The following is a 20,526-nucleotide window of genomic DNA, read 5'->3' as shown; positions in this document are numbered from 1 at the left end:
AATTTGTCTATTTACTTATCCATTTTATTGGGCTTGCTCCATGCGCAATAATTTGATTTTGTCACCCCTCTATGTAGTTTACTGCACCTTACACAAAAAGAAGCTCACTTAAGATGTATTCGTCCACTCCTTACTCTATTTCTTTGAGACACGAATTGAAAATTCTTGAAAAGTTTATATCTACGACACATAACAGCTAAATTATACGCTTCAAGATAATCATTATTTTTAATTTTAAAAATTTGAAATTTTCGTATTCCTGCTTCGTTGTAAGTACATATGTATGCATGATGAGCGGAATCGTAGAAGACACCTCTATACCCGCTTTTATTTTTATCAGGCACAATTTTTATTTGTTTTCTTACATCATGATCATATTTAGTCATTAAATTACTACAATTATGTATACTTAAAGGAGTTTTGTTACTTTTTTCTTCTTTCTCTTTTTGTTTGGTATATTTTTTTTGAAACTGTTTGGATAATATGATAGCTTTATTTCTAGCAGATTCAAATTTTCTTTTCTTTTTACAGCTAAAACTTCTAAAAACTTGAATACCTTGTTTATAATAATACACTAAAAATCTTTTTAAAATATTATCGTAAACAATATTTTTTCTACTATTTTGAATTAAACCAATGCGTTGTCTTCGTTTTTTCTTGGGATAAAAGAATTCTAATCTTTTTCCTAAACAAGTATTTATCACTCTTTCATCTTTTCTTTTCTTTTTTCTTTTTAATCCTACACTCCTACCACTAAAAAATTTTTTATCATTGCAAAATAGGCTTTCCATATCGACAAATACATTATTTTTGTTAATATAATAATTACTTTTATAGTAAGGATAGATGTTGTTAAGCGATTTTTCTTTTGAGTTTATTACAGTACGCTTTGACAAATACAAAGAAATTTCGAGATCTTTTTTATCTTCATTTTCTCCCTCCCTTCGCATTTCATCCTTTTCGTTTATCCCATAGCTCAGTATACGTTTCGTTTTATTATTAATAATGGTTAAACAATTTTGTAAAAAATATTTATTGCATAATTGATATCCCTTGAAATTATGTCTATGCCACACAGCATAGCAGTGGTATCTAAAAATCATTTTTTTTTTTTTTTCTTACTCGTGTACTCATTTTTATATATATGTGTATTTTTTGTAACATTTATGCTATTTAAAAAAAATGTTGCTTTATAGAATGTATCTTTTATTAACGTAAACTTGATTGTATATATGTATAAACATGTTCACATGTAACCTTACTGTTTAAGCACACATAATATAACATATGAATAGATACATCCGTATATATTCATGCTAAATTTAAATATTTACCTGTAATTTTTTTTTTTTATCTTGGGGATAAGTATTTTTTAGAATATTAAAATCGATTTAATTATATGTTCAGACGTATATTTATTTATTTTTTGGCTATTGTGTATAAAAGGATACTGCGAAAATATCTTGGAATATTTTTTTATTTGTACATAATAAGATGCTTTCAAATAGTTGTAATTTTTTTTAAGGTATAAAAATAAAATAAATTTTATTTTTTAAATGTTTTTTTTTTTTTTTTTTTTTTTTTTTTTCCCATCTCAGAATAATGTAATAATTATATGAACATTTAGTGAAGAATGTTATTGAAAATGAATTTGAAATTAAGAATTCCTTTTTAATAAATTTGTGTATTAATTAAGGCATGTATGTATAAACATAAATAGTCTGGTAAATGTACAAAAGGAAAAAAAATCCATAGTGTACATCCTAGTGTGTATTAATATGTGTACATATAGATAAATTACAATATACTAAAATAGTTCTAATAATGTACGAATTGAGTACATATAAGTATATTTGTATGATATATATACATATATACCTTTTACATACAATACTAATCGTATGTAAAAAAAAAAAAACACTTTTCAAAATATATAAAGAATATCATACACATTATTCATATGTTTCTACAGATGCAATAATTTTTACAACGTACATAAAAATATGATGGGATAATTAATAGCTTCATGTTTTTCTTTTCTTTTTTCCTATTTTTTTCTGTTTTTTTTTTTTTTTTTGCGTCCTTTCCTTTTCTGCTTCTTTGTAGCCTAATGTGGGTTTTTAAAATGAGAAAAATGGAATTTTTCTTTTGATACCTTTACAATGAAAAGCAAAAAATTTATGTGAATAGAACCATGGTTATATAAGAAGCATATATAATAATAGCATGTTCACGCGAGTCTTTAAAAATGATATAAACTTAATCTTAAAAAAAAAAGTTCTTTTATTTGAAAGTACATCCAAAAAAGGAAAAAAGCATATATATAGATATAGATATATTTGTATATATGCTTACATATATATGCACATACATGCTTATAAGTATATTATGTAACTAAAAATAAACTACAGAATCAAGGCAGATTAAATACAAAGCACTGAAGGAATGAATAACACGTGAGGTAGGATGAAATTCATTTTGATCCTATTTAAGCTAATATTTCTTTTACAAAATCTAAAAAAGCATGAAAAAGTTTTTTTGGTGATGTGTACTTCAGATTACATTGTTAAAGAGGTATCATGTTGCCCAAATAGAAACAACAAAACATTAAATTTTCTAAAGGTTGGTAATAATAACTATACAGATTTTTTTAAATTATACATGACTAAAAAATTCAAGTATAAGTATAAAAATTTCGTAGAAAAGAGGATAAAAAAAGGGAGAATCAGGAATGAAATTAATCAAAAGTTGAAAAAAAAAAATAGTGCTTATATAGTAATAACTGAAAAGCTAAGCAAATTAGATCCAGATCAAAAGTATTTTAAATATGATAAAAATATTTTAAAAGAATATGAAAATATAAAAGATATTTATAAAAATAAAAAGTTAGGAAGAAAATTCAATCAATATGATTACTGGTATTCATCTAGAAAAAAAGAAGCGAAATATAATTATAGTAGACATGTAAATTTTACTATAACTGAAAACAAGTTTAATTTTAAAAATGTATTTTCTTATTTTCACATATTAGAAATAGTTCATGAAAAATTTAAAAACAATTCTTTTTATATTAATGGTCTTCAATCGTTTATAAATAAATATTATGACCCTGTTACGCAGAAACGAATTAAATATTATGATAAAATAAAAGAACAAATTGAATTGAAAAAGAAAAATGGTGCAGTGATAACTAAACAAAATGACAAAAAGCAAAAGGAGGATGAATGTAAGGCTATAAATAAACGCGAAAATGTAAATATCCTATCTGTTCTGGAGAGCTTAGAAAATACAAAAGAGAAACAGGAAAATAGTAACGAGAAAGAAGAAAGCGGTGAAGAAAAACAAGTAAACAAATATGCAATTACATCAAAAAAGGAATTTTTCGAAATGATCAAAAAGAATTTAAGTGAATTTGAATATTCCAATGATGTAGATGATGATGGATCATTTAAGCTTTTTGGTTCATCTACAAGTTGTATTTTAAAGAAAAATGGTCCTATAGCATATGATATTAAAAATCCATTTATGAAATCAAAATTATCTTCAAAAAGAAGAAGATTCAAAGAAAGAAAACTATTCGATATAATTAATTTTAAATGTAAAAATAGAAGAGAACGATTGATGCAAAACGCAGTCAGAAAGTTGTCAAGGAGAAAGTTAAAAGATGAAAAGTATATTTTAGATCCAATGGAAGCTATGTAATATACGTTCCATTACAAGAATACATATATGCACATACATATATATATGCATACCTATAGAAATAATACCGTTTTTTGTATTTTTGTTTAATTTTCCACCGAGTTTTAGTACTAGTGTAAAAAACAAAAAAAATCAGTAAATCTTCTCCATTTGTACCTTTCACATTTATTTGCATATGTATATACGCATGTATTTTTTTGTGTGTTTAACATTTGGTATTTTTTGATGTCACATTTTTTTATTTTTATGAAATCTTCACCACCAAAAATGTGGTTAGTACATACGTATTTTTTTATTATGCTAACAAGTTGAGCTGTTAACCATTATTCCACTGAATTTTACTTTTTTTTTTTTTTTTTTTTGCTTTATTTTTTGTTTCCTTTTGAACCTAATTAAATGCGCAAAATATATTTCTGTCTTATGGTTGAAGGAAGCGATCATATGTACATACGATGTTTATACGTATTTGCATAAAAAAGAAAATAATAATAATAATGCGCAATAAAGGCAAATAAGGGAACCCATCTGATAGCATTAAAGCATTTAAACTATAACGGTTTTAGAAGTTGCTCTTTTTTTTGTTTTTATTTTACATTTGTTTTATATGTCCTTAAAAAACAAATGAGGTGTGTAAGGAAGAACAGGAAAAACATTTATAATATAGAAGAATTTAAAAAAAAAAAATTGTGAAAATGTAAGAAACAATGCAAAAAAATTAATTCAAATTAATGAAAAAAGATTGTTACCGAATAATGTAATTGAATGTAATCTAGTTTTAAAGGTAATAAACTTCAATTTCACACGAAAAAAAGAAAAGTTAAAAGAAAAAAAAAAAAATTAACACGTCAACGTTCGCATCAATGTGTAAAAATTTAAGATGAATATACACAAAATACAACCAAATGAAGCAAATTCAAATTAAAATGTTTTAAAATTTCCTTTTTACTTTGATCATGCAATGCTACAATTTCTTTACGTTATTGCTGTTAGTTCAGTATTTTCCCCTTTTATTCTTCCTTCAATTCTGAAAAAAAGTTTTCTAAGGTGCTTTTTTTTTTAATTTGAGAGATTTTCTTTTCTTGCGAAAAGAGGTTATCAACACTTTGGTTTTTAGTAACTCCTGTGAAGAATTTATCTAAGAAATGATTTTCTTTCTTTTCCTTATCATTTTCTACTTGATCCTTTGTCGAGTTCTTATATAAGTAACCAGTTTGTTTAGTATCCGAAAAAATTTTCTTTTCATCTTCTGATATATTTTGATTATTCTTATAATATTTGTCGTACATCTCTTTGCGTTTTTGTTCATCATCCTTATAATCTTCCTCGTAAGTATGATTTTGTTTATAATTTTTATAATTTTCATCTTTAATCTGTCTTTTTAAATATTCATTCGTAATTTCACTATGTAATGTACTATATTCATCATCTACAAGACTCAAGGACAACATCATGTTTTTGATATTCTTAAACAGTCGTGATACTTTAACAGCTAATTTTTGATTCTTTTTATCATTTTTAAGTATAGCAAACATTCGCATGATCCATTTATCGTATAATTTATTTAAAGATTTTAAGGTATCAACTGCACTTTTATTTTTACCATCATTCATGTAATCATAAGAAATATTTACAAATAACTGTTTGCAGTAAAGATCTACTCGAGATCTCATTTCGTCATATTGTTCCCACGGCAATAAAGTAGCTGATTCGTTTTTGTTTGAATCATTATCTAGAGATAAATTAGGATTGGCTTGTAATAATTTAACAAGTTTTTCATATTTCATAACATTACATTCACTCATTACAATATATTTTTTTTCTACGTTATATCCAAGACAACTTTCTATTTTGTTAGATCTCGGTTCTATTTCATTTTTCTTTAATCTGATAACTGATATTTGTTCAAAGTTGTCAAAATATAAAGGATAGTAAACACACTGCGAGTTTGTTCCCATTTCATCATCAGGATGGCTATCCCTATTTTTCTTAGCATCATCCTTATTATTTTCTATTTTTTCATCTTCATCATATAGATCATTATGAATTTTTTTATTAGCAACTTGCTCATTTTTATTTAGTGTATTTCCATTCTGCTGTTCTGCGTGTTGGTATTTAGACTTATCCATCTGGTTATATGTATTCAAATTGTTTAGGTCAAATATAGGTACCCAATCATAAACGATATTATTATTTTTTTTAAACACAGGATATAAGCCGTATATAAAATTGGATGTATCTCTGACATATGGAATACCGAAGTTGGATATATTTACCCAATTCAAATAATGACAAGAGGGGAGGGATAAAACATCATCATATAGTATGGTAATATGATATGTGTTATATTTGCTTGGTTTTAAATCAGTAAAATTTTCGTAAACCTTATAAAGTGTACAATTATAAGTATTATTTATGTTGTAACTATACACATTTTCAAAAATGTACGGACAAGTAATTACAAAAAGTAAATAGTCATATGCACAAAGAGCTACAGGTATACCTTTCAATAAAAATGTATTGATAATATAACCATATGCAGAATATATTCTAAGAAAATTGTTCGATGTAACTATTGCTACAAAATTATTTCCATTTGCCACCCCTTTTATTAATTCCTCACTTGGCAAATATTTATTCCATATAACATTATCTTTTAAGTTATGAAAACATAATATACTATTACTTTTTGAAATAGTTTTTTCATAAGGATTGGATGCCAATGCAAATCCATATGCACTTAACGATGCAGATGTAACATTATATATATCTGTAATTTTTTTCTTTCCAACGTCTTCACCTCTAAATAGGAAAATATATATATATGTCTTATTTCCTTCTTTTTTTTTGGTTATATGTCCTATATCATTCCAAAACATACACCACTGATCATTTATATTTTCTGGTTCTTCGCATAATCCTGGGCATAAAACAATAAAATCGTCAAGGTTAATTTTTGTAAAACTCTTCACTTGTTTTTGTAACATGTCTACTTGTTTCTTCAATTTTTCTAATTGTTCAAATTTTTCTTTAATATAACTGTTAAAGGCAGTTACACTTTTTTGATCATCGTCATTATCAAATAAATAACTGTTGTCCTCAAAATATCCACTTTCTCTATTATTCATTATAACATCTTTATTTTTATTTATAAAATTTTGTATATTATATTCCTTTTTGTTATATTCATTATCTTCACGATTTTTTTTATTGGTAAGATGTTTCTTACTATGTATTCTGTATTTATCACTTTCATAACTATTATATACATCATCTGGATCCTCTTCTGCATAATTATCAATGAAATTCATTTTGTCTATTTTTTTTCTTTCGTAGTACTGGTCATGTTTATCTTCTCTTTTATTTTCTCTGCCTAAATCTCGATCCTTTGCCATCTTTTTATGGGACAGATTGATGAAGTTATCTTGATTTTCTTCATCATCAACAAATATTTTTTTTTTTCTTTTTTTCTTGTTTAGATAATTCAAATTACATTCCCCTGAACAGGATTCACTATTCCTCTTACCGTTACTTCCGGAGAAATATTCACTGCTGATTCTATCTTTCTCATTTTCGTACGTAGATGAGCTATGTGCATTATTATTATTATTACTACTATTACTATTACTGTTATTATCTTTTTTGTTTTTATCCCCATTGTAGTTATCTTTAAAGGAGTCTGTGCCATTATCTATGCCTTGCATCTTATTTGTTCCTGTATGAATTTTATCCGTTTGATCAGGATAGACAGGATCGCATATGCTTCGTTCTGTATACGTGTCATCTTCCGAATCATCCCATTCAATTTTTTTTATAATTTTTTTGCTATCTAATTTTTCATTTGCCAAATGTTTTTCCTCTGCCAGAAAAGACATATGTAAATAGTCATCAAAATAGGAGAGATCAAAATGCGATATAATATGATCACTTTTGAATTTATATAAACAGTACTCCAATTCAAATTCCCACACACAAAATAGATTGTCACCACAACTTAAAGAGGTTAATAAAATTACGTTATCCGAAATGGTAATAAACTTAGTTGCAGTTATGTACGATTTATGCATTTCTGTACCTGAATATTCATAAACTTTATAATTATATAGGACTAAATATCTTACTATATTTTTCCCACATAATGCTATACAGAGATTTTGGGGATGCCAGTCACAGCTTAGCAAATTCTTATAATTTTTGGAAAAATCAAAAATATCTTTAACTTCTATACAATTCTTATCATTGTTCGAAACTTGTAAATTTTCATTCGTTTCTATTTCTTCGTTATCCTCTACAGAAAAGTTTTTTTTCATAATATCATAAATGTATAAATTTTTATGATTAAAAAGAGCTATATTTTGATTATTATTACTTAAACAAAAATTATATACATATTCTTGTATAGGTATTTTAACAGAGTTTTGCAATTTTTCGTTATAAAAAATTAAGGTGTAATCTTTGTACAATATTAAAGAGTTAATAACATTATTGGTGGTAAAAATCTCTATTTTAATTATATCGCATATTTTTCTATATATTAACTTTTCATAAACAAACATCTTATTTGCTCCGTCCTCTGCGCAAAGCCATACATTTCCCTGTTCAAAGGCAATACAAACATAGTTTGTTTCAGCATTGTTTGAAGAGTCATCTTTGATGCTGAGGTTGTTAATGACATTGTTGTTCATATTACTATTCATTCCGTCACTAATTTTTTCATTATTATGTCCGTTATTACCATTTTTATCATAATTAACTTTGCTTACATCATTATTGAAAGAATGAACATCATCCGTTATACTCTTTTCTTTGTTACTTCTAAGATGCCTTTTTATTATTACATTATTCGAAATGTACACGATTTTTTCATTCTTTTCTATATCCTTAACAATATATATAGCAATATTCTGAGCACGAATTATATTCTTAATTTCCTCGTACGTATATAACTTAATTCTATTACCACTAATTAGTAGCAACTTATTGTTGTAATGTCTTAAGAAAAGAGTACTGTTAATGTCCGCAAAGTATAAATCTTTCATTTTAGCATTTGTACTTTTCACAGAAGTTTCCCCCTTTCAATTTTTTTTTGAGCAAAAATGGTCGAATACACGTAAAAGCTATTAAAAAGGTAACAATGTTGAGATATGCAAAAATGAAAAAGTATTTGTATAATTACATTTGTACCTTTACACTCACATGGTTAAACTTGTACAATTAGTTACGTAAGCTCACATGCGTTTTTCATATAGCTGCTCTCTTTTTTACGACTTCTGACTCTTCAGAGTAAATATCATTTACCTTAAAAATGAGCTTTTACAATTTTTTAAATAATCACGACTGTAAACAATACTTTTAAAGTGGCATATATATGTATATATATCTTTATTATTTTTTTTTTATTAAAATTTTTGAAAGAAAAAGTTGTAACAATAAAATTAATTTTTTTTTTTTTTTTTTCTTTTAAAATAAGCACACCAGTAAATAGAAAAATAGCATTAATTTGTATAAGTACATTAACACAATGAAAACAAAAAAAAATTATATTAATATGCTAGTAGAAAAATAACTCACAAGCAAATAAAACAGTATACATATATAACTATGTAATATACACTACATACATATATGTGTATATCTCAAGAATTAATTATATATGTATATATAATGCTTTTAAATTTAATGCATAATATAATATGATATTACACTTTTTCTTCTTGATTGTTTTAGATCAAAAAAAAAAAAAAAAATAACAAGTCATGAAGTGTTCCTTTACATATATTTACAAAAATGTGGTATGCATGTATAAATACGTATACACATATATCTTTAAAAAGTAATATACTGTGTATAACAATTTTATCGAAATTTAATTGTTACACCTTCAAAAAAGATTGAAAAAAAAAAAAAAATTATGCAGAATAAGCAACGTACGTAAAAAGATATTAACACGAAAATATATATGAATGAAATGTACTGTAAGAATATATATATATATATATGTATATGTATTGGTAGCTGTGTAGGCAAGTATAAACCTATTTGTTCAATGTGTGGAGTAGTTTCAAAAAGATGAGCAAAAAAAAAAAAATTATTTACAGCAAAAATAATTTATATTTTCAAAAAAGGGTATATATAATAAACGAATAAGTTCACTAATCCGCGTAATATGCGCTTATTTCTTTATATCTTTGAACTTTCTTCTGAAAAAAAAAAAGAAAAAATATCAAAATGAATAATGTTCAGAAAATATAGTTACGTTCTCTCGTTTCAACTTTTACGTAATTTCTCTAATATTTCTATTTGTTTTAATTTGTTTGAATTTTCATTAGCTTAAATCTTTTTTTTTTGTTTTTCTTTTTTTATTGTTACTGTAAATGTTTCCTTCAAATTTGATACTTGACACAATAAACTGTGTACAATGTCTGAAAGTAACTTAACGCCAGCATATCCTTTCGGTTTTATTGTTATTTCAATGGCATTTTGCAGAGGATGCGGTTGCCTGTATGCTGCGAATGTTACCTTGGGATCTTGACAAAGAGCTCTAATAATAAAAAAAAAATTGTCGAATATAAATAAGGTTTTTCCGTGTAACGGTGGACGTACACTTATATACATTTATAACATTCGCTTATTATCCTTTTCTTAAATATTCGTACTGTTTTATTAGATTTCCCATCGTATGATCTTCCAGTTTTATTGTAAATATGTTGCAGTCACCTTTTTCTGATATCTCACATTTAACTCTATCAAAATTTTAAATATAAAAAGGGGAGTATAAATAACAAAAATGCTTTAGTTTTTTTTGTTCTTTGAAACTATTTAAAATGTAGAGTTTACTACAGTGTGCAATATATCATGTAAATTAATTTGTTATAACTATATGTATATATATATATGTTCATGCATGTATATGAGGCGGTATCATTTTCTGTATTTTACAGCTTTTTCAGTTTATGTGTTAAAAGGTTATAAATTTCATGCAATTTATGCAAAGAAAAAAAAAAAAAAAAAAAAAAAAAGTAAATATTTCGACATGTGCTAACTCGTATATGTACAATTAATGATATCTTTACGTTAAATGAGTCATATTTATTTTTATAATTATAACTTTTATAATTCGTTTGGTGCCAAAATTGTATAATATCTTCTTATGTTCCCATTAAAACTACTTTCTGTTTGCTTTGTTTCTATTACATTCACTCTTTCTATATATATTCATGCATCGTGTACGTATAAACATATATAAACATATAAAAACATATTCATAATTGTTTCCCCCTTTTTTAATTACTTTTTTTCTCCTGGAGCAAGCACAAGTAAATCGATATTTTCTGGTTTATTAGATAACGTAGGGATAGACATTATAGCTTTTACTTTTTTACCTTTTTTAAAATTATACGATTATTATGTTATCATTTGAATCCTTTTTATATTATTTTCATTTAACCCTATATTTCTTACTGATCTTGTAAAGAAGGAATTTAATAATTATTCTTCTTCCTTATAAAGGGTAATTCATGAAAGAATAAGAAGATATGGAGATATGTAAATGAAAAATATAATAAATATTAATGAACTGAGAAAATTATATGCAACTAAAAACGAGATAAATATATATATGTAAATAATATTTAAAAAAAAAGTGTTCAAGAAAATAAAAATTTTATTTTTGAGTTAACATATTAAAATTTTATTATAAAAAGGAAAACGTATCCGACTGTTATTATTCATTAGAAAAAACTTTTTATTTTTTTGTAATACCAAAAAAGTAGAAGCATCTAGGGGAAAGGTAAATATTTATAGCAACAAATTCATTCTTTTCATAAATTTTTTTTTTTTTTTTTCGTGAGAAAGTTACGTAATAAATATAATGTAAGCTAACGAATTAAGGAAAATGCAAAATTTTTTGCTGTTAATAAATATGCCTTTTTGCAAAAAAAAAAAAAAAACATACATATATATATAATATGTAAATTTTGTGTTGCACAATTTTTTTAGCATTTTTTTTCCATTATAATGTTAGCTTTTTATCTATGTGTTTTTTTTGTGTGTTATTGTTCAACAATTTTTGTAATTTATTTTACATGTTAAGTTTCTGTAAAAGTATCAACTTATATTAAGGGAAAATATGAAGGAATAACAAATATTGACATAAAACCCCCCTTCATTGAATTTGAAAAATATATGTAAAACATGTAACCATTTAGTCTTGAGAGAAAATTCTATGTTAAATGATTATATACTTTTAAAAACAACAACATCACACTTTACATGAATATATATATGTGAAAGTACGGATGATTACATATCATATATATACAAGTAAGGTGAACATTTTTAATTGTAAGTGCCGAAGAAGTTAATTCCTGTGAAATACATATAAAAAAGAGTATGTTGATTGTAAATATAAAAATGGAAGTTGAAATATACCTACTATACAATACCATAAAAATAGGTATAAAACAAAAACAGCGTTAAAAAAAATTGCTACTGCTTGATTCTTTTTTTCAAATAAATAAAACTAAGAGCTTCTACAACGGAAGAAGGAGCGAAGTAGCAGTACATTTTTACGCAACAATAGCAATGCATTCTGAAAACTATAAAAAATGCATATTTTTTTATGCAAGGGTGTGAAATTGTCAAGGTGTTCTTCTATATAAAAAACTATTTTACTTTTTTAGGTAATTTTTCCACATTCTCTTTTGAACCTTTTCATTATTTTGAGGTGTCTAATTTTATTTATTATATTATTCTTTTTTTAAGCTTTCTCAATGGTACAACTTTATTGATTAACTTTAGCGATACTGTTCTTTCTATAAATTTGACCTATTATATATTTTTTTATCAATAATTATGATAGATTAAAATGAAATTAAATTTTAATTGTTACTATATCTGAAAAGAGAAATAATTTTTAATAAAGCAAAATAAAATAATGAATTAAATGGTGATAAAACTCTCACTTAATTATGAAGGGTATGTTATAATACAAAAGTACACGTGTTCTTACGTATGTACCTATAAGAACAAACGGTTGTACGTGTGTATTATGTAGAACAATTTATACGAGCATATTTCATTAAACTTTTGGCATATTTATATGGAACATATTTATATAAAGGACTTTCTTTTTTTTTTTTTTTAACATTTTTGGGTAGATATAATTACACAAAATGAAAATAGGAATAACAAAGGAATTTTTGAAATATTTTCCTGCTTGTTTTTTTTATTTATATATATATAGATAGAAAAAACATGTAGGTGCATAAACTACGTCAGTATATTCATATATAAAGTAGTGCTTAATATATTTTGAGTGTATTGCTGCTGCTGATATGCATATATAATTGTCCCATTTTACATTTACTAAGAAGGCTTTTTCTTTTTTTTTTTTTTTGTTTACCCTTCGAATGGAAAAAGAAAAAAATAATCTTTTGTAAATTTATATGTCTCCTTTTATACGTACACATTTATGTATGTATGTATGTAAACACTTATTATTTAAGCACTAGTACGTGCTTCGGTTAGACAGAAGAAAACATTTCATTTATTACGAATACACATACATAAAATCACACACAAGTTAACGTTTTATAATGTAATAAGAAAACAATTTTCGATGATATTTGTTATCTTTATATTTTTAAAATATATATAATTTTAAAAGTTGCTTTTTTTTTCTTTTATTATATATGCAAACAGCAGAAATGTGTGTATGTATATAAGTATATATATATATATATATATATATATAAAGAAATGAAAGAAACGAAAACTTTTCATAAATAGGCTTAATGGCTTAAACATAGTAAAAAGTAACTATTTGGTGAAAAAATATATATTTTTTTTTAAATGTATGAAGAATTAAATACTTTTTATATCATTTTATATTGATTTTATCTTTATAAAACATTAGTGTTATACTTTAATTAAATTCTTTTTTTTTCGTCCTTTTTTGCATTATTGTCCATATCGTACAAATCTAACAATATTTTTTATTTTAATTTTTTCTTTTGCATTTTGATAAAGATAAAAATTTTCTGAATAATTCAGCAGTTGGAATGGATGCAACTTTTTACATTATTCCTTTTTTTTTTTTTTTTTCTTGTATTTTACCACATTTGTGAACCACTTATGCATAATTTTTTCTTGTAATTAGGGGTATATAGTAAGGATCAAAAATGTTAATGCTTTAGTAACAGTTAAATTGAGGAAGACTTGTGTTTAATACAAGTAAACGTAAATGTATCTCTTATGTTTTTATTTTTAATCAAATGAGAGAAAGAATATACGATAATGTAGCATATCATATAATAGAAAATACAGTAGAATAATGTAAAGTAACAAAGAAAAGAACAAGTAAATAAAAATCTTATGAAACCATTATAGTGTCACGTTGCATAAGCTACTAGAAAAAATCATAAAGGAAGAATAAAGTAGAAAAAGTTCCTTAGAAGATCAAACTCAAACATATATATTGTGACAAAATTGGATTTCTATTTTAATTAATTGTGTATTTTAAGTATTATAACAACAGCAACAGTTATTGTAAGATCATTTAAGCGTATAGAACCTAACTAGTACATTCTGGGTTCTTAAGGTTACAAAAATATCACATACAAAAATTAGAAGGACAAATTAAATACAGCGAGGTACCTATTTGGGATGCTGAGAAAAAAAAATATTTTTTCACCATTACTTATCAATTATAATAAATACGTTATATTAATAAAATTTTCCCTCTGTAATATAAATGTTTAAACACAAGTATATTTATTGTAATGTTTACATAATCACAGGGCGATAGAAAATTTGCATAATGTTACTGTTGCAATTGTTTATATTAATTAGTACTTTTTACAAAAAAAAAGGCAAAGGCAGTATAAAAGGAGAGTGAAAAAATTGATAAATCAATTTTCTAAAGCATTTAGGAAAAATTAGACAAAAAAAAAAAAAAAAAAACAAGAGAAAAAACTAAATTAAAAAGAAGTAAAAGCAGAAGCAGAATACGAAGAAAAAGAATAGATACAAAATAAAATGGGGGAGAGCTATGTGCATATACACAAGAATGAAGGGGAGAACATCCTACTAAAATTGAGTGATGATGTACTTACAGACGAATTAGAGTATGCACTAGTTCCGCAGTATATCTTACCAAAGGACAAGAAACAGAGGGACGGGTACTGTATTTTGAAGAAAAAGAATTTTATTATTAACAAAAGAGAAATAAAGGATATTAAAAGAATGAAAAAAGGGGTAGATGGTAAATTAGGAAATAATTTCAGTTTCTCACCTGATAGTTATAATAACAAATATAATAGTGATATTAATGGAATCAGGAATAATATTAATGATAACTGTAATAGTAATAGTAATAGAAATGGTAACATTCATGGTAATAGTAATGATAACAATTATGAAAACAGTATGAGTAGCAGTAATTGTAACAGTAATTATAGTATTACCGATAATAACTACACTACCATTTGCAATTTAAAATATTTTAATTCTTATTTAAAAAATTGTAAAAGAAACGAAAAAATTGCAAGTAAATTTTCTCAAGTGAACAGGAACGAAAAGAATGAAAGAAAAAAAATAATAAAAATGTCATGTAGCAGTAGAAGCAATTACATTTTCTTTAATAGATTAAATAAGAAAAAATTGAAACTTGCAAAGGGAAATAATTTGCCTCTCTCTCCTGTCATTAAGAATATTGATGAAAGGGCAAATAATGACATGAGCTGTAGGAAGGAAATTTTTGTTAATCAGTTAAGTAACTCGTCCAAAATAATTGTAAATTCAGCTGAAAGAATAAGAATTTTAAAAAAAATATTTTTCAAAATTAAAAGAAAGAATGAAAAATTGTTACGTGATAAAAATTTTGTGGAATCTAATCTGAGTAGGTGTCTAACAGATGCTTCTACTCTGCATGAGTGTGATGTCACTATCTCAAAAGTGGGAAAAGAGAAGGAAGAAATATATAAAGAAAAAGAAATATCAACAAACAGGACCTTAGCCATCTCTGGTTTAGCAAAGTTAAGTAAAAATAGAATATATAATGGAGAAAATAATAGCATATTATGTCAAGACGCGTTTAAAAATATCATGATTAAACATAAGAAAAACAATATAAAATGTTACAATGGTACTAAAGAGAGGAAAGAACAAATAAATTTAAATAAAAGTATAAATGTTAATAAAAAAGAATACTTTAAAACTAATAACAAATATGCAAATATAAGTATACATTCGCTTAAAGAATTTTTAAAGGATAAGAAAAAAGAATATTATGAATATGGTGTGGTGTATGAAGGCAAAAAAAATAGAGGAATGAAAAACTTCCTTTTTTTAAATAAGGAAAAGGCAAGATACATTAAACCTAAAGAAAATACAACATTTAACATAATTAAAAAGAGAAACTGTAGTATAACTCGCAATAATAATTTTGGTAAAAATAAAATATGCGCGAGTGATGATGATGCTATCTTAGAATATTGTTCATCAGGTATTAGCATAAAACAGAGTGGCATTACTAGAATTACTAGTATAGCTAGTGCTAGCAGTTATAGCGGTGTTCTTTCTACTAAAGGAAGCTCAATGAATGACGTAAAAGGTAGGGAGAACAACATAAATAAAGATTATTTTTCTTGTTCTGTTAAAAAGGACATAAATGAAAACTTTATTATGCATAAGCACCCTGCGAATGGTGAAAAAAAAAAAAAAATAAAAAACAAATGCCCTATCAGCGAAAATGATAATAAAATATTTGTAGATAATGAGATATACACTAAGAATGGGAAAGAGAAAATTCTGAAAAATGTATCACTGGGAAAGCAGAAGAAAGATGCGAATGAACAAAATGAGGAAACCACGACAGAAATAAATAAAGGATTTAATATTAAATGTTTCCAAACAAGTAAAAATAATAAGAGGTATGAAATCAAAAGAGGAAATAACTCAAAATCCAAGAATAAGGTAGAAGTATACTTGTATGATGAGGAGAAAGGTGGAAGGTGGGTTGCCAATCATGAAGGAAAAAAAAAGGATGAATATGAAGATAAACTGGCTAATTTTAACGTATATAGATGTAAAGTAGGTGCTAAAAATAACAAAAATAAAGTAAAAAGTAATATTGAAAATAATGTAGTACACCCCAATAATGACAGATTTGATGTTAAGTATACGAATTATGAAAATGATTTCGACTTGTTTTGCAAAGATGTATACAAAAGAATAAAGATAAAAAGAGGAAGCACATTTCACTACGTTTATGAAAAAGATAGGGAAAAAAATAGAAAAGATATAAAAATAAATCTGGCATACTCAAGATACATGAAAAAAAAAAAAAAAAATGGACTCGCCGACATATATGACGAAGAAAAGTGTACCAAAAAAAAAATGTTTTTTTTTGAAAAAAATAAATTAAGGCTAAAAAATTTTATTAAGAATAGTGAACTATTTAATTTATCTAGAAAAGTAAATGGTATTCATTTAAAAAAGGAAAAAAGATATATGAGAACAAAAGAAGATTTAGGACATTTGGCAAGTTACAATTTTATAAAATCTGATGATTCCATAAGTAAATCTGAGAAGTTGAAAATGTGCAGAAATGAAAATTACGTCGATAAAGAGAATTTAAATAAAAGTAGTACAGAAGAAAAAAAAAATAATAAAATAAAAGAAATTGCATCTACAGATACTTTAGGTTTAAAAGAGGAGAAAGGGAAGAAGGATAAACAAATTAGGAAGGAGGAAAATGTTTTTCGAGATGAAAAAAAAATATACAGTGCGAAACCTTTTGAAGATGTAGAAAAGAATATTGAAGAAAAACTTAAAAAAACAGAAGACGAACAATATGAAAGTGATAGAAAGCAAGTTAATATGTGTGATATAGGTAGTACAAATCATTTAAAAAAAATGAACACTTCTGAATCATGTAAAGACAGTGCACCCTATTTAGAAGAGGCAAGTTCCGAAAAACAACTAAGTAATGAAAACAGGTCAGTTAAAATACAAATTAGTAACGTTAATAATTCTATCAAATGTGATAATGAGACAGATGATAATATAGATGGTAACGACTATTTATCAAGTGTTAAAAAAAAATTGGAAATCGACAATATGATTTGGAGTCTTCCTAATGAAAACAATTGTAATAATTATTACTACGAGAAAAAAGAAGATCTTGAAGACGGAATTGAGGGTGAATTTGGGAAAGGATTTAAAAGGGAAGGCGCAGGAGAAAATGAAGACAAAGTTGAGCGCAAAGTGGAGATAATAAAAAAGGGTACAAAAGAACTGCGTTCTTATTTTATGAAATTTAAGTCTTTTCTTTTTTTTGAAAATATAAAACGTTCAAATAGTATTATCACTCTGAATAGTGAAAATGGATTAAACAAAATTATTAGAAATAATAAATTTCATTTAAAGAGAAAAAAAAAAATAAAAAAATTGAAAAGTTTAAGCTTACTAAATATATACAATACAACAAATATATTAAAAAATAATACAAGCGAAAAAATGGTAAATACGAAGAACAAAAATTCTGAAACTTGTAATTCTTTATTGGGAGAACAAAAAGAAAAGGATAAAGTAAGCTTTAAATTTTGTGATTTTTTTTTTTTTTTTCATTTCATTTTTGTACATGATGTAGAATTGTAAACGTAGATAATTGCACTTTGGACATATTTCTGTGCAGTGCCCCTCTTGCCGTTTTTCCTTTCCTTATTTTTCTTTTTCGTTTATTTAAAAAAAAATTTTTGATTTTATTTTATTCAAAAGGGAAGAAAAACAATCGTTCTTGACTTAGATGAAACACTTGTTCATAGCACGTTAAAGAAGGACAAACATAATTCTTTTAAGATACAAGTAATTATGAAATATTATATATTTAAAAATGAATATGACACTTTTTTTTTTTTTTTTTTTTTTTTTTTGCGTGATTTATTGTTTCACTATTTATATATATATTATATATTCATTATAAATTATATGTAAATTTATTTTTCTTTTTGTAATTTTTTATATATTTAGGTTGAGTTGAATGAAGGGAATTGTTCAGTTTATGTAAATAAGAGACCAGGTTAGAAGGGAAAAAAGAAAATACAAAAAGGCGCACAAAAAATATAATTAAGACGTATACCGCAAAAAAAAAAAAAAAAATAATACAATAAAACACATAAAACTTATGTAACAAAACATTTAATTATAACATTTTCTTTGTTTTTATGAAAAGGTGTGGACAATTTTTTAAAAGAAATATCAAAATATTTCGAAGTAGTCATTTTTACAGCCAGTCTACCGAAGGTATAAAAAGGAAAATTACCTCTTTTATCATTTTGAAAATAGTACATGAGAATTTTATTTTAATATATTTCATTTTTTTTTTTCTTATTGATACAGTATGCAAATGCTGTTATTGATAAGTTGGACAAAAATGATGTTTGTGCTTACAGACTATTTAGGGAATCTTGTACTTTTTTGTAAGTTTATTAGACAAGGAAAAATAAAAAAGGAATAATTATATAGTCATTACATTTTTAATATACAATATGGAACTATTAAAAAAAACAAAACAAATTCATACTTTGTACACCTTTTTTAGGAACAACAATTTTGTAAAAGATCTAAAAATGTTAGGACGGGATTTAAATAATGTTATTATTATTGATGTATGAGAAAAAATGCGTTTAATAGATACTTATGTTTATGCATTTAAATTTGTATATGTACATATGTTTATATGTGCATACGTATATATATGAATATTTATACATGAACACATGTGGGAACTTTTCTTACTCCCCCTTTTTAGAATTCCACATTTGTTCACAAATTTTGCGAAGATAACTGTATCTTAATTAAAAGCTGGTACACATATATTTATAAGATCACTTTAATATATTTAAATTATAGATATTAATGTTTTTGTTATAACTACTTACCCCTTTATCTAACATTATAAAAATTGTAATTTTATATTCTTTACCTTTTAGGTATGATGACCCCAATGACAGGGAACTGTACAAATTAATACCTTTTCTAAAAAAACTGTCAAAGAAGGTAAAATGATAAAATTGAGATAGCTAGTTCTGCCAAATTAATATATGCTACACAGTACATTAAAATCCTCCTATGTTTTGAGCTCATATGAGCCACATGTATCTAAGTATATTTATACACATGTATACATATTTTGCATTTATCCTTCATCCGCTTAACTAGTCTAATTTTTACGGTTAACGGATTACTGTTTTTTTTTTTTTTTCCTCTTAATTTCTCATTTTAAAATAAATTTTTCTTTTCTTTTAGAAGTCAGTCTTAAGCGACTTAAAGAAGTATAACAAAAAAAACAAAAAAAAGATTTTAAAATACCTCTAAAATAATGTAGTTATCTCATTTATGGTTTAAATGGTTTACTATGTTAATGAAGTCACCTTCCATTTTACACCCTTCTAATATTTGGGTGTCATAAAATATCTATATTAGTAGTAATTCTGATCACCTATTTAAGTTAATATATAGGTAAGCAGTACTCTTACATTATATATTTTCATAAATTTTAAATGTTTTTTCCAAATTGTAGTTTTTTTTCAAAATGAAATGAATTAATGGGCATATATACACATTTTTAAATGATTTAATGAAACTCACGTGTATTTTGCACTTAGGAGTCATATAAATTATACATACAGAGCATATTTATGTAAATATGTTTTTTTTTTTTTTTTTTTTTTGAGTTAAATATAGAATTATTTTTTAATTTTAATATTATTATTATTAAGCTATTAAATATCTTAGCTTAAGTTATTTATTTTATATATACAA

The 20,526-nt window shown here is 24.8% G+C and overlaps 5 protein-coding genes across 5 annotated transcripts; 2 read left to right on the top strand and 3 right to left on the bottom strand.

Annotated features, from left to right (window-relative positions):
* Positions 1 to 104: 104 nt before the first annotated feature.
* Positions 105 to 1,103, bottom strand: MKS88_005299 (AP2 domain transcription factor; the record flags this gene model as incomplete). Its single annotated transcript, XM_067218549.1, has 1 exon — positions 105 to 1,103. One exon carries the CDS (start codon positions 1,101 to 1,103, stop codon positions 105 to 107), a length of 999 nt encoding a protein of 332 aa, XP_067070514.1.
* Positions 1,104 to 2,466: 1,363 nt separating this feature from the next.
* MKS88_005298 (protein AMR3) lies at positions 2,467 to 3,702 on the top strand (the record flags this gene model as incomplete). Its single annotated transcript, XM_067218548.1, has 1 exon — positions 2,467 to 3,702. One exon carries the CDS (start codon positions 2,467 to 2,469, stop codon positions 3,700 to 3,702), a length of 1,236 nt encoding a protein of 411 aa, XP_067070513.1.
* Positions 3,703 to 4,709: 1,007 nt separating this feature from the next.
* On the bottom strand, positions 4,710 to 8,738 carry MKS88_005297 (MCL1 domain-containing protein; the record flags this gene model as incomplete). Its single annotated transcript, XM_067218547.1, has 1 exon — positions 4,710 to 8,738. One exon carries the CDS (start codon positions 8,736 to 8,738, stop codon positions 4,710 to 4,712), a length of 4,029 nt encoding a protein of 1,342 aa, XP_067070512.1.
* Positions 8,739 to 9,851: 1,113 nt separating this feature from the next.
* MKS88_005296 (DNA-directed RNA polymerase II subunit RPB11) lies at positions 9,852 to 11,061 on the bottom strand (the record flags this gene model as incomplete). The annotated part of the gene is made up of 4 exons (XM_067218545.1): positions 9,852 to 9,899; positions 10,069 to 10,240; positions 10,356 to 10,442; positions 10,991 to 11,061. 4 exons carry the CDS (start codon positions 11,059 to 11,061, stop codon positions 9,852 to 9,854), a joined length of 378 nt encoding a protein of 125 aa, XP_067070511.1.
* Positions 11,062 to 14,736: 3,675 nt separating this feature from the next.
* Positions 14,737 to 20,079, top strand: MKS88_005295 (NLI interacting factor-like phosphatase; the record flags this gene model as incomplete). The annotated part of the gene is made up of 9 exons (XM_067218544.1): positions 14,737 to 18,291; positions 18,481 to 18,567; positions 18,733 to 18,781; positions 18,935 to 19,005; positions 19,102 to 19,181; positions 19,304 to 19,370; positions 19,514 to 19,569; positions 19,695 to 19,761; positions 20,011 to 20,079. The coding sequence occupies 9 exons, from the start codon at positions 14,737 to 14,739 to the stop codon at positions 20,077 to 20,079; spliced, it is 4,101 nt and encodes a 1,366-aa protein (XP_067070510.1).
* Positions 20,080 to 20,526: the final 447 nt, after the last annotated feature.

The sequence above is a fragment of the Plasmodium brasilianum genome, chromosome 14, assembly GCF_023973825.1.
Source record: "Plasmodium brasilianum strain Bolivian I chromosome 14, whole genome shotgun sequence".
In the NCBI taxonomy this organism is placed as follows: domain Eukaryota; phylum Apicomplexa; class Aconoidasida; order Haemosporida; family Plasmodiidae; genus Plasmodium; species Plasmodium brasilianum.
This window is presented reverse-complemented; position numbering and strand designations above follow the sequence as displayed.